We start from the raw sequence: 18,199 nt of genomic DNA on the forward strand, positions 1-18,199 counted from the left end.
ACTTCTCTTGAATACACAGAAATTATAAGTTGTAACTTTAAAAAAAATCTATAACTCCAGTGGAAGTTCTGGGTAAAGAGTTCTGTGTTTCCCAGTTGTGTGAAACTCTGGGATGGCTTATAATGGGAAATAGGGTTGAATAAATAAGGTAGGGCTGAAACAGGAGGGAAGGGAGCAGGGCACAGCATTTAAAAGAATGATATGGCGATAGAACATCACAGAGACTGGTTAGAACCAGCTGGGTCCAAGATGGTGGAAGATTTAATTTCCAGTAGACCTTGAGCCTCATTATGTGCTCATTGTAATATATCAGCATGCTAAAGGATATACCCACCAATACCATGACACTTCTGAGGCCAACCATAAAAGGTCAAAAAGTGGGTCATGGCCCAATTCCTGGAAATCCCTGCCCTTTCCCCCAAATAATTGAAATACTCCTCCCACTCATTAACCTGTGAAATTAGCCAGCCCATAAAAACTAGCTATGCCATATTTTGAGGCTCTCTTTCACCTTCTGAGATGGCCTACACTCTGCCTGTGGAGTGTGTTTCTCTCTGAATAAATCCAGTTCTTACCTATCACTTCATCTCCAAATTCTTTTGCAACAAAGCAAGAACCTTCAATTTACTGATAAAAGGGCTGGGGTTGAAGAGACCTTGAAAGGGGAGTCTATATCGACACAGTTCAGTTCAGTTGTCACTCAGTCGTGTCCGACTCTTTGCGACCCCATGAATCGCAGCATGCCAGGCCTCCCTTTTCATCACCATCTCCCGGAGTTCACTCAGACTCATGTCCATCGAGTCCGTGATGCCATCCAGCCATCTCATCCTCTGTCGTCCCCTTCTCCTCCTGCCCCCAATCCCTCCCAGCATCAGAGTTTTTTCCAATGAGTCAACTCTTCGCATGAGGTGGCCAAAGTACTGGAGTTTCGGCTTTAGCATCATTCCTTCCAAGGAAATCCCAGGGTTGATCTCCTTCAGAATGGGCTGGTTGACTCTCCTTGCAGTCCGGAGTCATGGAAGGTTGAGATGATGAAAGTAATAGAGAAGGCATAGTTAAGTATAAATTTCAGATTAGAAAAGATGGCAGGTCAGATTTACTCTTGGCTGTTGTGTGATTAGTTAATACACAGTTCTTTTTGCTACCAATTTTTCATTGTTGTGGGACTTATTCCTTTAATTGTTATTGTCTGTTTCCCTGGCTGCTGACTGTTCTCTATGGCTTCTGAGCCAATCTTTCCTTTAGATTCAGGATCTTAGAAGCTTTTATGACTCTTGTATTTCCAACTAGTCCATAGGGAGTTATACATTGTATTTCTGTGTCCCAGTGGCAAAATTCAACTCCAGTGTTAGCAAAACACTAACTCCCTTTTTTAAGACCACATTACTGTTGTTTAAAAAGAAACCTCCAGCCTTTGTAACAATGGCCCAGAACACACGGAAGATAGTGGTTAATGATCCTCTGTCAGTGAGCCCTCACAGCTGCAGAAGCCATCACCCCTTCTCCGTAACCCTATGAACGTGCTAAACTGTTGTGAATCAGCTCTTTCCTATGGGGAACTGCTTTGTCTTTTATTCTTTATGTTGTTCATTATGTTAATATCTTTGCCATTTCTACCCTGCCCATTGCATAAGGGGGAAGGCCAGGCAATGGAATGAGAGAGGGATTTGAGACATTTTCTTAAGTCAAAATGATCATTTTCATATTGAAACAGAAGCTTCATAGGTCTTTAATCAAATATGTATATTTTTCTCTATTTCTAAAGTTGGAGGGGCTTGTTAGCATTGGGCCCTCTTGTGCTTCACTTGTGTATTTTACTCGTGACTTCTCAGCATAACTTTTGAGTTACTAGGTATTGGTGATGTGCTATGGCTTGCTTGGTTGAATACTCTGTATTATTTTTTATTGTTGTTCGATCTAGTGGAGCAGTTATTGTCAACATTGGATTTTGTGATTTGCTATTTCGTCATCACTGGTTACAATAATTTAATAGGATGTAAGTATCCAAAGACTGTACTTTTATCCTTTTCAGTTAGCAGTCTGTAGAAATGACTGGTTCTAGGAGACACTCTCATTTTTCAGTGTTCACTGGTCTAAACTGTCACCAGTGTTCACTGGTGATTAACCAGTGAAATGCATTTCCTCAGTTTCTAGCTTTACCCATAGTATCCTGACTTAGACAGATGATAATTGGTGTTTCCCTTCCTTGTAGTAGCTATTTCCTTTGCTCAGTTCAGTTATTCAGTCACTCCTCCAAGCATCTGTTGACTGAAGAAATCACAACCTAAAAATTGTGATTTATGTTTTATTGGGGGACCTTACTGAGGACTGTAGCCCAGGGGATAGCCTCTCAGAGAGCTCTGAGGAACTGTTCCATTGACGTAAGGGAGGAGTCAAGATGTATAGGAATTTTTACTGAAAAAAAAAAAATGAGCTTGTAACCGAAGGTCAAAAGATTGCTACTACTAAAAAAAAACCCAGACATCTCAAGTTAATGATTTTAGTGCTTTTCTGTGCAAAAGAAGATGTAGGAGTCTGGGCTCATTGACTTATTCCTTAGATAAGTATCCTGTTTTTCTCCATCCTGAATTCCCCTCAGGGTGTACTGTCAGGGCAGTGCAGCAGCTGATGGCTTGATGGAGGGCAGCATTCTGTGCTTACTGAAATGGCAAGCAACATTTTTTGTCCTGACTTCCATCACAGAGAGTACCTACCATTCTAGGCACCCTCGTAGGCACATACAATGTCTGTCACACAGATACCAAAAGGCCTCATTTAGGTATGTGTGCGATCTATAGTCCACCAGGCTCCTCTGTCCATGGGATTCTCCAGGCAAGAATACTGGAATGGGTTGCCATGCCCTCCTCCAAGGATCTTCCCAACCCAGGGATCGAACCTGCATCTCTTAACGTCTCCTGCATTGGCAGGTGGGTTGTTTCCTACTAACACATGGGAAGTCCAGATTTTGATTAATTAGGTGTTTACTCTGATATACAGTGGGCCACTCAGATAACATTTATCTCTGGTAATCACTTATTCTGTAAAAGACCCCCAATTTTAATTCCTCTAGATACATAAGGGAGTAGTAGAAGTTTCTTTTGAAACTTTTGAAGCCTGCAGAATCTTGATTGCCTTTTGCTCAAAATAATCCTTATACAAAAGTGGTACATTTTGGGGAGGCTTGTTCTGAACCCCTTTAGAAGGATAAAGCCCCTTTCATAATGTCTTGCGTAATCATCTGAAAACAATGCATAGTTTTAGAGGAGAGAAGAACTTATCTCTGCTGACTTGATTTCATTAAAATTGCCTCCTCTAATTGGGTTTCTGTGTGACAGGCATTGAGTTAGGTGTAGTAAAAACATAAGAGAGACCCAACCACCACTGTCAGGGGTTTGTAGTCTAGTGCATAGTTAGTAGAAAGTTATAATCCAAGGTGACAAGGAGCTATCATATTCGAAGTGCCATGGGAGTTTAGAAAACCTAACATCAAAGTTTGCTAAGGGATGTGAGGGAAGGTTTCATGGAAAGAGGTCTGCTTGGACACTTAAGTATGAATAGAGATTGGCTTTGGTAGATGAGGAGGGCAGGGAGTTGCAAGTGAAGAGAATATCATACACAAGACCACTGGAGCATGAGAGAGTATGACACACTTGAGGTCTGTGCCAAGAAACGGCTAATTGAGGTATATAAGGGTGCTCTGCAGATTAGCCTTGGGAAGGGATTTCTGGCACAGGTGTACGTGGACCATTCTGCCACCTTAATCATTATAGCATCCTCTATCTTCATGACATATTCTGTCTTCTAGCCATTTATTTCCCCATGATCAGGGTGAGAAGACTGCTCTTTCCCCTTTTTGGTGATGTTTAGGAGTCATGTTTGTCTCGTTTTCCTCTACAATAAGTATTAATATCATACAGAGGTGACTAATGAACACTGAATTAGATGTCAGGGGACCTCAATTCGTGTTTTCCAGTTCTCTCAGCAGCTATGTGACTTGAGCCAAGTCATTTAATAACTGCCTCTCACTAGCAAAATGGAGATGTTAATGTTTCCATTGCCTACTTCAAGGTCGGGGTGAAAATAAAAATGAGACTCTTAAAAATTAAGAGGTATTGGGAATTCTCTGATGGTACAGTGGTTAGGACTCTCACACCAGATGAAATGGATTCCTACATGCTGTGCAGCATCTCCAAAAAATAAAAATAAATATAAAGTTTAAATTTAAGAGATATAATAAACTTTTTTACTTGGAATGCTGTTAGATGAAGCTATAACTTAACGTTTAGTTCAGTTCAGTTCAGTTCAATTGCTCAGTCATGTCCGACTCTTTGTGACCCCTAGAATTGCAGCATGCCAGGCCTCCCTGTCTATCACCAACTCCAGGAGTTCACTCAAACTCACATCCATCGAGTTGGTGATGCCATCCAACCATCTCATCTTCTGTCGTCCCCTTCCCCTCCTGCCCCCAATCCCTCCCAGCATCAGGGTCTTTTCTAATGAGTCAACTCTTCGCATGAGTATTGGAGTTTCAGCTTCTGCCTCATTCCTTCCAAAGAAATCCCAGGACTGATCTCCTTAAGGATGGATTGGTTGGATCTCCTTGCAGTCCAAGGGACTCTCAAGAGTCTTCTCCAATACCACAGTTCAAAAGCATCAATTCTTCAGCCCTCAGCTTTCTTCACAGTCCAACTCTCACATGCATACATGACCACTGGAAAAACCATAGCCTTGACTAGACGGACTTTTGTTGGCAAAGTAATATCTCTGCTTTTTAATTTAAAACAAGTAAAATACTTCGTGGGGTATCTAGATGGGAAAGTTAGCTTGAAAAGTAATTGACAGGTAGAAATATTCTTTCTTCCTTATTAACTCCATATGTTTGCCCTTCTGACTGTGGAATGTCATTTACCTTATGTCTATGTTTCTGAACTTAACATGGTCTTTCTTCTCAATGGTCTATCATATGTAACTTAGCTTCTTGACAGTTTTCACTGTAGTTATTACATAGTAATGGATTTAAGACTTAGGTTGGTGAGATATGATTTGTTCTATTTAATAGTTAGCCTTGAATAACTGACATCTCTTAGGTAGTTTGAATTACTCATGACTTAGCCTCAATCATTCATGCTACTGTATAGTGGTATGACCTGAGTTTTGTTACATTTTAGGGATATGTAAGAGGGTTATGACTCATTCAGCTAGGAATGGGAGGTTATGAAACTGTGACCTTCTACTCCCTTTGCTATTTTTCCTAAGCCAGTGACAGTACAGGCAGAGTTATTAGTAACAGGAAAAGACACTTCCATTCATTTTTCTCCTTTTGAGACTCTGCCTTTCCAATTAGATTGAGTGGTGATACTACTGGGATTTGATCATTCACCTGAAATAAGCACTTCTGGGCTCTACAAATATAAGCAATTGCATTCAATACATTGGGTTGGCCAAAAAGTTCATTTGGGTTTAATGTACCACTGTATCAAAAACCCAGACGAACTTTTTGGCCTACCCAATAAATATCCCTGACCATCCCTTCAGTGTTTCTCAAAACATAGCATCTAAGAATATGTCCACATGACAGAAAACTTTATAAACCACCCAACTCATCCTGCTCTGAGCCACTTTCCATAAGCCAGAAGAAAGGAGAAGAATACTGCTAATGCAAGAGATGACACGATGATGCTATTTTAACTGGAAAGTTAAGTGAATTATTTATATTTGATTAATGTAGACTCTATCATCAAAAATAATATGAGACCTACTGTAGACTACCAGAAGGTAGTTATTACCCTCTTTTTTTTTCCTTTACAACTTCTAGATGAAATAGTTCATGTGAATTTGGATAAAACACCTATTCTAGTTCAAAGCATGATTATTGCTTTTAAAATGATTATTGCTTTTTTCTGCCAGGCCTGAGGAAAATACTTTAGCCATATTGTTTTCCACAAAATTAAATGACTAAATGGTCTGGCTTATTTTCTCTCTGTTTTAATATCCATGGTACCATTGATACATGGTTTTAAAACATTCTTCCAAAGACCCAGTAGATTAAATCATTTTTATATCCCCTAAATACTGTCCTTTTTTGAAGATTTCTTGAGAAAAGTGTGGCATATATCCAAAATCACATTCCTTTTTCCCGTATTTAAATTTTTTCCTTACAAGTTAGTGGAAAGGAAAAGTGGTCCGTTTTCACACTCAATAAATAAGAAAGAAAGTGTAGACAGCTTTTATCTAGGGCATTTTTAAGTCATTGAGAGAATATTTTCAAGTATTAGCTGCTTTTTGAAATTATTGGCAGAATTCTCTTAACCCACTTTAACATGAAGTGGTTGAAGATGAAAAGATTTTTTATTGGCTACATAAAAGAAAGCACCATGGTTTTTGCATTATTGCATAAATCTAAGAGATTATGCATATGTAAAAAGGACAAGACAAAGCTGAATGCTAAATGACAGCTTCAATGAGAGGTTGTGTATTTGACACTGAGCATAATGGGGTTTGGTTCCACATGGAGAAAACACTAAATATTTACACCCCAGGACATGTTTCTCTGGTGAAGCTTCTTGTCCTAGATGACTCTCCCAGCTACACACCAAAAGCCCTTTTTTCAACACCCTCCCTTCTTATACTTGGATTTTCTCCCTCAATACTTCATGAGATTCTAAATCTTCTGGATCCAGTTCCCTTGTCCTCACTCTCCCATCTGTTTCTGTGGTCGTCATGAATTCTTTTTGTTTATGGTGTGGACCCTCAGGTGAATTTTCTTTTTTTACTGCAAGTATCAATAGTAAAACACAGTCACAGTGCCCCACCCCCCCATTCTTTTTTCCAAAGATCACAGATCCATCATTCAGCGCTTCTATTGGTATCTATTTCTTATTAAGTCTCTGGATGTTTTGAACCAGAGCTATGATGCATACAGCCAAAAATGTTGCACAGTACTGGAGAGTTGCTGCCCAATCCAGATCTAGCGCTCTTAAATCCATGTTCTTTTCTTTTAGGCTTGAGAGTGGAGAAGAAAGTTTCTGAGATAGTGTGTACTATGAAGTCTGAGGAGGTTTACTTTCTTAGGCCACTTAGCCTCATGCTTTGACTTTTGCCTTACTGTCATCTCCTTGCCATCTTGCTTCACTTTAGAGGTAAAGGGCCAAAAACATTTCTTGAACGTTGTATGCATTGTGTACCTTAGGAAGAATGCATGGCATGGTCCATGTGATGGAGGAACATTTATAAACTGTAGACTCAGATTACCATGGAAAGCATCACAGAAAATAATGCAGTTTGAGTTCAGTCTAGAAGGATGAATTGAGTTTAGAAAAGCAGAGTGGAGAAAGGATTTCGTGCAGGAGGACCTCTGGAGTAAAGGAGAGAAAGAACAAAGCAAGCTTGTGAGGTACAGAATGAGAAGTTGGTGTCAGGAAATACCAGACAATGAACTGGAAGAGTGGAGTGACCAGCTTGAGTTCTGTGTGCTGGGCATAGTGGTTTCATGAATTCCTTGAGTGATCCATTCATTCAAGAAATGGCTTGTCATAGCTCATGGGATAAAATCCAGACTTATTTGCTGGCATATAAGGTCTTCTGTGATGTGGTTGTGTATATCTTAAAATCCACTCCCTCAACACCATGTACCTGAAGCTCCTACCATTTGTACTGAAGACTTTCCTGATTCTCCCAGAATGTTGTAATCCTCAGACCTTTGTCTGTCTGCAGAGGCTATTTCTTCTAGAGTCCACCTGGTGAATGCCTCATTCTTCAGCCTCATTTGCAGCATTAATTTCATGGTTCCTCTGCTGCTATAGAATCCTGGGCGAATCCTGCTAAAGCAGGTATAGAAACACCATATTTTATGCTATCAGAGTACATGTTTGCTTTCTTAACTAGAAGCTTCCTGAAAGCATGGATTTGTGTCTTACTCACCATGTCACCCATATCACCTATCTGAGTCCCTACTTAACATGCAGCAAGTTCTTGACAAACATTTGTTGAATAAAATATTTATTGAACATTTAATTTATACCATATGCAGTTGTTTTTTAAGAGAATCATCTAGAAGCAGTGTGATTGCTAGATTAAATATGGGAAATGCAGAGAAACCAGTTATATGCATTTTTTGAAATAGCTCATTTGTTAAAAAAAACAATGGGGGGTAGATTCCTAGAAAATTTATAAAAAATAAAGGATAGGAGTTAATGAGTGACTACTAGGGACCGGGAGAGGGAAGAGTTAAAGATAATAAATATTTGAGGTAATACAACAAATATCAGGACAGTGACCCTTGGAAAAATAAGACAAACATTTTTTTTTTCCCTCAATCAGATCTCCTGGTGTTAGTATTTGCCTCAGCCCACCTCTGCTCTGAAGAAGAACACACTGTTCCTGTTCAGTTTACTATAACTAAGCTCGAGATTCATGTGGTTCTGATCTTCATATCTGATCAGGAGTTAAGATAAGAAATAGAAACAGTTCAACCACCCTGACTACAGTTTCCTATCGAGGGAAGGTGTGTGGTGCATAGGTTTTGAATATAGAAAGCTTGTTTCTGCTTTTGGGAGCTACAGCTGTGCAGTGTTATACCAGGCAGATGCACTGGGGTGCGCTACAATGTAGCCGAGCCTAGCTGTGCATCACAGCTCTCAACTTTAAAACTCCAGAGAATTTGATGAGAGAGGGATCCACAAGAACATGACAAATGATGAGAGTTCAAACCTTAAGAGAAAAATGGGCTTATTGGTAAGAGACCTTCTTTTTCTTTATTTACTGCCGTTCCTTATTCATTAAAATAACAAGCCTGTTGTTTTCATATGTGGCTGGGAAACGGTGTACAGAAATCAATTTTATATGTATTGTAGAATTCAGGAGACATATTGGTAACCATGGAAAAATCATAGGAAGCATGTATAAACCTTGATTTGGGGAAAAAATCACTAGGGAAATTTTACTTTATTGCAGACTGTGGTATAGATTTATTTGTATAGCTTAAATGTAATACAGGTTAAGAAATATCTATATTTTTTAAAAGTTAAAATAAAGAATAGTGACTTGTGTGAAAATACATAATTTCACTCAGTTACCAGAAGGTGGCACACCAGATTCTTCTTAAATACACAAAGGAAAGGAATAATATTAATAGGAATATAAAATAAGCTGTATTTAAAGATCCTTTAATATATTTTTTAAGCAAAAAATTATATAATTGTTATTTGCTTAGTGAGGTTTATTGCTGAAATATGACAAATATGAATTTATCCCATTGTAGCTTTTTATGATCCAAAATAATGTTTATGTGTATAGTAAAAGTAGACTTTGAAATAGTATTGCCATAAGGAAATACTGTTTTGAATTTATCATTTAAAAAAATAAAATACTTGCTATCTACCTTTTGCATAACAAGTGATTAGATGTAGAATAACATTCTGGATAAGATTTATGCCAAGCTCTTTTTAAAGATACTATGAGACAATGACTTTGATTTAGTTGTGACTTTAATAATGCAATAGTGCTTGTGAGATGACCCAGAAAAATGCCAAATCTGTTCATTTTGAATAAAAAGTTAAAACAAAGATGGTGCTTAGTATGTTTACTTTCTATGAGGTAATAGCAATATAAATGAGATAAAGGTAAATAAATTGAATTTTGTGTTAGAGCTCCTTAAACACCTGCCAGCATACTTTTAATTTTTTAAGCGAATTGACTGTTGACAGCATATACTGCAATGCTTCTGTAGTAGTCTCTATTTTTAAAACTGCATTCCTGAGGCAGTACCAGAAGTATGTCTGTTCATCGTTGCCTTTGTATTAACCCAAAGGAGTTAGGTATACTACAGAACTTCACAAAACAGAATCACCCAGTTAGGAGGCAATACATCTATTTATATGATTTTATTAATTACAAGCAGTATGAAAATAAAAAAAAATGTAGTAAATGAACCTAGAAGAACATTAGCCATCTGTTCTCTGAAAGCTTGTAATGTTTGTCATTTGCTTTTGGGTTTTAATGGCAAAACAGTATATCAGCAAAGAACTGAACTTTAGGCTTAAAAAGCTAGAAAATGACAAAGCATTCCAAGGCTGAGTATATATTTACTGGAAAAGTGTTTCCTTGTGTCCAAATTTGTCTAGTTTAGTCTTTTAGATCAGCTGCCAATAAATGTTGTATTTAATGTCAGTCTCTATTCCAGACTTTCTGAAACATTAAGAGAGCTTCTAAAAACAAATAGAATCCTATGGTTTCCTAGTTAAGGTTTTTTTTTTTTAAGATAATTTACATATTTAAAAATTGCTCTGTGTGGTCTTAACTGTTCAGAATTTATATATGATTTATTAATTTACAGCTAAAATATTTGCAGAGTATGCTTTGAAAAATTTAAAATACATGCAATAAAGCCACAATTAACCAAATTTTTTTTTGCACTCCACTTTTAGGAGACGGAGGCAATTATCTTTAAAACAAGCCGATTTCAAGGATATATTCAAAAAGTCAACTTCAGGGTACGTGTAAGGGTCTGCATTTTCTTCTATGTTTTTTGTTGATGAGAATTTATCTTCATAAAAAAGACCCTGAGGTACTAGAAGCCATTCAGTCATCCAGGAAACTTTCAGTAACATCTAGGGTACTGTGTTTATTAAGACAAACAATAAATTATTTTGTTAAAGAAATACCACACATCATTGTATTGTGCTTTATATTGTCCAGTGTGCTTTCATAAACACAAGTACAGTTGGTTTTCCTAACATTGCTGTGAGTCTGGCAAGGAAAGTTGACATCCTGTTTTACAGATGAGGAAGATAACACGAGAGGTTCCAAGTTTGTGGCAACAACCAGATCACAGGTGCCCAGCTCTGTCCTCTTCTGCACCCTTCCTCATCGAAAAAGTTTAACACAAGTTCTTAACTCCTACTCTGTATTGCACAATCAGTATCAATTGTACCACCCCTGTTTCCTAATTGCTGTACATTTCCCACTTTGCATGTGTCTATTTGTCCGCCTCCATATCTGTCAGCCAGCTGGAGACCTTGCTTTTCAGACTCTCCCAGACCTGGAAGTATCTGGAGTGTGGGAGGGCAAGATAATGGCCATGGACAGTAGGGATGGACAACTAGTTGTGAGCAACCAAGGCTGATATGCTGAGGATGGTCTGGCACTGAGGCAAAAAAGAGAATCCCATTCTGGGATCATCTTGCCTGGGGGTGGGCTACCTTGACCTTAAAAGCAGGATTTTTCCAAGTTGAATAGACGAGGCCTGAAAATCAGCTGGAGTGGGGTTCTGTGGTGTAATGGTTAGCCCTCTAGACTCTGAAGATCAGCTAGAGTACTTGTTTAAAATGCAAGAATACTGCTTCTCACTTCTAGACGTGTACATTTTCTTTTTTTTTTTAAAGTCTTTATTGAATTTGTTACAATATTGCTTCTATGTCTTGATTTTTTTGGCCATAAGGCATGTGGGATCTTAGTTTCCCAACCAGGGATTGAACCTGCACACCTTGCATTGGGAGGTGAAGTCTTAACCACTGGACCACCAGGAAAGTCCCTAGACTTGTACATTTTCAATATTCAGCCTGCAAAGGTATAGGGCTTTTCTCTTGGTATGTGTATTGGAAGGTAAAGAAAATACCCCCCCCCCTTTTTCTTGGAAGCATTCAAATTCAGTGTCAAGGCATATGGAGGTGGGAGTCAGGCAGGGGTGAAGAATGACAGCGGTTGCTTGCACACCTTGTTGTATCATTATTAGAAGCATATAACAATAGCTATTGAGCATTATGTTGACTGAGGCATTTTAAATAGGCTTGTGTTCATTTGAGACTCAAAGAAGGTAAAGCAGAAAAAAAAGAAGGTAAGGCAGAAACATTGCCCTCAAAAGGTGAAAAATTAGTGACTTTTGATATTTTTAAGAGTTAATCTATCCCAGTTGTTGTAAAGTTAATTTTTTAAAACTGGCTAGAACACTAAGCTGTCTAGGATTCTGGATAGTTAAGGCTTAATGGATGTAATATATTTATGCTAACTCACGTTTCATATGTGAATATGCAGTCAGTCCGATTAGATTTTGTAGGGTTTGTGGCTGGGGAACATGTGTTCTTTTGCATACTTGTAACACCTAGCAAAGTCATAACTTCTCAGTACTCACTGATGATTGAGTGAATTCAGCATGTACCTCTTCTGTACAGATTTTGGGCTTGGCATAATAAGTTGATTGATTTTCATGTTTGTGAAGTTCAAAGGGTCTATCTGACACTGGCAAGAATGGCTAATACTATAGGGGCCTCCGTCCAAACAAATGCATTTTAGTTGACAAATGCAAAAACCTGATCCTAATTAATCGATTGGTTTAATTCTTGTTCCCTGTTTAGAGGATCAGTTTAAGCCCGATCTTACTGCTTCTTCACCCTTTTTGGAATACAGTTATGTTCTATGCTTTAAAAGTCTGAATCTCAAAAAACTGGCAATTCTGGAAATCTCTAAACATAAATATTTTTGTTTACTGGCTAGGCAGTAAACGAATTTAAACAAAATGACCAGATCCTGTAGTGAAAGATTCATAAAAATGCTCCACAGTGTCTCTGACTTAGATCAAGCTGAATAAGGAAGGAATGAATAAATATATGCTAGCTAAAGGGAAGATGTATTTTATTCAAGTGTTATGTAGCTTCAGAATTCCATGAAAAGTAACTGATTATTTAAAACATATATTTGATTTTGAAGACGTGAAGTTGTTCTCAACTACTAGATGAAGTAGACAGACTTAGAAAGGCAGTTATGAACCCCCAATTTAAATTGTCTCTAGTCAAAACGTAGGGTCAGCCTAGAAGAGGAATTCTGTTTTTCATTTCCTCATATCAGAATTGCATTTACTTTAGTTAGTCATAGAATGTGAGATAAAAGAAAAGATTTTCCCCCAGTGAACAACCATTGTATCCAAGTAATGAAGCTAGACATAATTCTAAAATAATGCTGTCATTAGTTCGTAACACATGAACACTTTATATAACATGAGTTAATGATGTATTCCATCATAGGATTTTCATTGAATTGCTAAATATGTTTTCGAGGCACAGCAGATTTTAGTTGCAGACTAGCTTCTGTAATTTAGACTTACTACCATGTATTTGAAATCTTGCAGTATAAATGTTTCTATGCCTCCCATCCCTTCCTTTTTTTTTTTTTTTTTTAAGGAAAATATCTTTAGGGAGTTTCCTGATGACTAGTGGTTAGGACTCTGCTTTCACTGCTGGGCCCCGATTCAATCCCTGAACAGGAAACTGAGATCCCACACGCCACGTGACGTGGCCAAAATATCTTTAGAATTCAAGATTATCTATGAGAGGGATTCTAAGTTAGAAAATGAGAAGGATCTCAAACTTGTCATGAAAATAGAGGTATTGAACTGGTTGTTAAGTCTCTTTGATACCACCATAGTAGGCAGACACCATAACTCTACATTATACCTTTAAGAAAACTGTTGGGTCACAAGGTTCAAGTTGAAAGTTGAGCCTTTTTTGGAGTTTAAGATATTCTCACTCATTATATAGCTAATACCTTTTATTTTTAAATAATAGTTTATGTAGATATATGTATAGGAAATTTAAAGTTTTAATGATTAGGCCTGGGAAGTGGTAAAAACAAAATTAAGTCATTTGCATTTATAGGGCCCTTTATAAAATTTAAGTAGTGTTGTATAATCTTAATGAGTCATTAGGATTAGCTTTTCATGAAAGTGTTTGCTTCTGGCTAGCTAAATATTATTGTGATTACTCAAGTATTTGTAACCAAGATTTACAAATACTCAGAAGGAGAGATGGAACAAGTAAGTAATCATCTAGATCTCTGCACATGTGAATATTATAACTTTTTGGATAAAAATATAGAAATATAATTTTTTCAAGATAAAAATGTTATTTCATTAATTCTAATTGGGATATTGAAGAAAGTATTTTATTGTTTTATTCTAATGGTCTTTCAGCAACTTAGATTTTTGTAAAAATATAGGTTTTACTGAAAGCATGCATAACATAGCAAATATTGACTTTCTTTAACTGGCATGCCTTTTGAGACTGGGTATGTGATGTGCTTATTTTAAAAAGTTTTTCAACCATTGTAAATAAACATTATTAGAAATTATTTATTCTTATCAACATAGTTCAGGATTTATAAACATTAAGATTTTAATATTGCTTATTATATTGTTTTCATGGAAACCTTGTAGTTTTGCTTCTATCGTTGATATCACAAAGCAGTGAAACTATTTGAAAAGCTTTCTGTGCATAGAATTTTCAGTCAGTAAAGCCATATTCTTAACTTTTCTTTCAGTAACACTACATTTTAAATGGCTTTTTATTTTGATAAGTTTGTACGCTTAATGTACAAGCACATCAGAAATTCTAACAATAGTTTGGCTATTTTATTTACCAAATGTAATTTATGTAGATACTTAGGAAGTTGTTAAGAGACAACTAAACGCTTAATTATTACTTGAGGTGGGAGCAGAGATTTTTCCTTGGAGCAGTCTATCATCACTATAAGTGACACCTTTATTTTATTTAAGAAAGTATGTGTTCTGGGTGATTTCCTTCAATGTATGCTTATTTTAAACAAGTTAATGTGTATATTTATTTTTTTTCATTTTAAGGACTTTATAGCCTAAAATTATCAAATTAACAGATGAATATTCCTGTTACTTGAACTCTGCTTTTAGTAGTAGAATCAATAACACCATTTAAAAAACCTTTCAGGATATATCCTGGCTTTGGTACACAATTCTTATTTAATCACTCATCTGCTTATGAAAACTGCTCTTTCAATTTAGTTAACAAATACTTATTGAGTGCTTTCCCACGTGCCAGGAATAGTGATCAATTGGGATTCCTTCTTGAAGGAGGAGCAGGAATTTGGGGAGGGCATCTCAGGCAGGCAAAGTGGCAAAGCTGGAGTACAGGGTATGGTAACAGCGTGGCCTCTTATTGGAGCACTGGATAGATTATCCCTATTTGATGATTATAAACCATCTTTCTAAATGACATTTTTCAAACAAGTTAAAAATGGTAATGCAAAATCAGGTATATAAATAGTATGTAAAAATTTTTGATTTCCACCATTATCCCTCATAATACCTCCAAACACTTTGGGTTTTAAGGCATTTTTTAAATAGATGGGAATACTTAAGAATTACTTTGGTGTATGCATGTCAGCCCACTCCAGTATTCTTGCCTGGAGAATTCCATGGACAGAGAAACCTGGCGGGCTACAGTCCGTGGGGTCTTAAAGAGTCAGACCCGCCAGAGTGACTAAAACACACACATGCATGTCAAAGATAGATAAAGACTTACTTAAGCATATGGATTTGGGAATCATGAATGAAGAATTCAGGGGTAGCCCCCCAAAAAAGCCATAAAAATAGAGATACTGCAGAAAACAAAAGGAAAAAAGAAGGGCAAGAACTTACGAATTTCCCTTTCAGTGTTAATCCTTTTCTCAGCTATAGTGAGATTAAGGGTAGTCAGAATCTGTGGGTTAATGGGTCCCCAACAACTGGATCTTTCTTGTTACCTGCTCAGTCCCTTCTACTCCAGCTCCCATCTTAGCCTCATAACCCCTTTCATCTGACTCCCCGTTTATAAAAGGTGCAACATAAACATGAGGAACCACTACCATTCTGGCTTTCTATTCTCTTTCCAGCCAGTCCACTACCTTCCTTGCTCTTTTCTCCTTTGTTTCCTTACCTATTGTTTCCTGTCTTATCAGCTTACCATATCCTCTTATTGCTGACTCACCCAAAACAAACAAAGGAACAAACAAGCATTTAGTACCCCTGTTTTGCTTTGAAAAGGTTCAAGATTGTAAGAGTACTTCCCTTCACATTATTTATGCCATCATGGCCTGAGGAATTCTCTGTGCATATATACACACCTGTGTGTGAATGTGCCTGCACACCAAGTGTGTTTTTCTACTTGTTCATATAGTGAAGGAGATAGGTATTATAGTAATCCAAGGCATAGTCATAGTTACAATAATCCATGTAAATTCTTTGTAGGAATTAAGGTCCACACAGTTCTATTAAGGAAATTGATTTGTGAGAAGGTGCTTATAAAAGATCAAACAATGACTTTCAAAAGTAACTATCTTTGAGAAATGTCTGGGATTTTCCATTTTGATCTTAGCAAGGTTACATATGTGAGTATCTCATAAGAAATGTTTAACATATTTGATATTCAATTTCCTGAAACAAATAAAGAGGAAACATACACATAAGTATGTATAGCCATTCATGTGAACAGCTCTATTTCCTGTAATGAGTAGCCCTGAATGTATCAAGAATTTTGTTCTGTTGTCTAGAACAACACAAAACATTTTGTGTATTTAAAGGATTTAACAATCTTACTTGGTTGCCATCCAAGTACCTTTACTGATTGGTAGTACATAAGCAGAGCACACAATTGGGCATTTTCTACAGTCTTGTCTGTGCAACAGGGGTAACATGGATCTCCCAGGTTAGTCTGAAGGGACATTGTCAAGATTACACAGTGCCTGCTCACACAAACGATGGTTAGTGCTATTATTCTTTAGTTGTAACTACCACAGGATTAACCAAAACTTGCAAGAAAAAGGTAGGTTAATTCTTAGGGAATATTGGGAGAATATGGAGAAAGAGGTCAGATACATGACATATTAGTCAATTCATTTTGTAAAGTGGTGGTACTGGAGACAAACTGTTGCAGTCAATAAGCAAATTAAACTCTCATATAAAGTTATTTAGAAACATTTACAGTGAGAAAAAATTAGACTCTTGGCTGTATATGTCACTTTTCTCTCACACTATGACTGGCTTAATTTTTACTTACCTTTTTCTCCCTGATCATTCTTTATTTTTTTTTTTTTGACCACATGGCATGTGGGATCTTAGTTCCCTGACCAGAAATCAAACCTGCATCCCCCTGCTTTGAAAGTGCGGAGTCTTAACCACTGGACCACCAGGGAAATGCCTCTCTCATCATTCTTAAATGATCTGGAATTAAGATTTTGGAAGTGGTCTTTCTGCACACTTTTGTATTTTTGGTGTTTCTTTCCCATGTCTGTCTTTTGAGTATATATGTAATTGGAGGAATGAATGATTATTTTGTAGTTCTTATTTCTTTTGAATACATGGAGACATTTGTAGAATGTGATTCACTTCATATGGAAGCAGACATCTTCTGGAACAGTCTCATTGACAAGGAAAGACAGTAGGGTTTCTAGAGCAGGAGTCCTAGACTAGGAGTTGCGATTTGGTTTCTGGTTCCAGTTCTGCTATTAGCCAATAGCGTGACAAGTTAACTTCTGTGAGTTTCACTTTTTTCATCTATACAATGAGTGTCCTGAGCAAGATGACTTGTAAAAGTTCTACAAATCTCTTTCTACTTTGGGAACCAGGGAATTCCATGTTGTGAGATCTGGCCAAGAATGACTCGTTTTGTGGCCTTGGCCAAGTCCCAGCATTGTCCTTTGTTTATTACATCTCTGAAATATGCATTTCACAGGTATTTTTAAATGATTAATGTTCATACAATGCTTTGAAGAGCCTTTGTGCATGCTGTCTTTCTATTCCGTTTATGCAGTTGTCCATAATAGAAACCAAGTGTTCTATAAATGAAAGCAGTGTTTCCTGTGATGTGAACGAGGGCTTTTGACATTTCCCAGTCTAAATATTAAAGTAGTGGTACCACTACTGCATAAAATTATATTTCAAATATATGTTTAATCATTTTCTTTCTTTTATTCTGTAGGCGAAAACATTTTTAGTTCCGGAATGTAATGGTAATTACACTCTATAGCTGCTACTAGACTCATTGTCAGGGTAGTAAAATCTGATTAATTTGGACTCTGCTAATTGAGGTGATTTTACCTGGCTGAAGTTTATTTCTAAATGACGTATGAGAAATGGTGTTGTTAAGCATTTTAATAGGATAGAGTATATTTCAGGGACTATATTTCTACTTAAAGGAATATTTTTAAGCCTTTGGCATATTAGTTGTTTGTTCATGAGAGATAATTATAAATGACTTCCAGCAATTTATTAAAGCAAAAAAAAAAGTGAGTATAAATAAATTCTCATCATCAAATACAATGCTTTTAGGGTTTGGGATCTTTAAGAATGCTGAGGGTAGGTGGAGGAAAGCAGTCTTACTTTCTTTCCACTTTGAACAAATATTACAAGTGTTGGAATGCT

The 18,199-nt window shown here is 37.0% G+C and overlaps 1 protein-coding gene across 24 annotated transcripts in view; it reads left to right on the forward strand.

The window, feature by feature from the left end:
- The window catches only part of KLHL13 (kelch like family member 13), a 447,719-nt gene that overhangs the window by 364,613 nt on the left and 64,907 nt on the right, over positions 1-18,199 (forward strand). For 8 of the 24 annotated variants that reach the window (XM_060407350.1, XM_060407352.1, XM_060407354.1 and 5 more), the window contains one exon: positions 10,425-10,490. The exons of 15 other annotated variants lie outside the window; for them this stretch is intronic. In XM_060407350.1, the coding sequence (XP_060263333.1) occupies positions 10,425-10,490 (66 nt within the window). Of the gene's footprint in view, positions 1-8,644; positions 8,734-10,424; positions 10,491-18,199 lie in introns of those variants that run through there. One more of the 24 variants, XM_004022404.5, reaches the window with a different exon arrangement.

This window comes from Ovis aries, chromosome X, assembly GCF_016772045.2.
Source record: "Ovis aries strain OAR_USU_Benz2616 breed Rambouillet chromosome X, ARS-UI_Ramb_v3.0, whole genome shotgun sequence".
Lineage (NCBI taxonomy): Eukaryota > Metazoa > Chordata > Mammalia > Artiodactyla > Bovidae > Ovis > Ovis aries.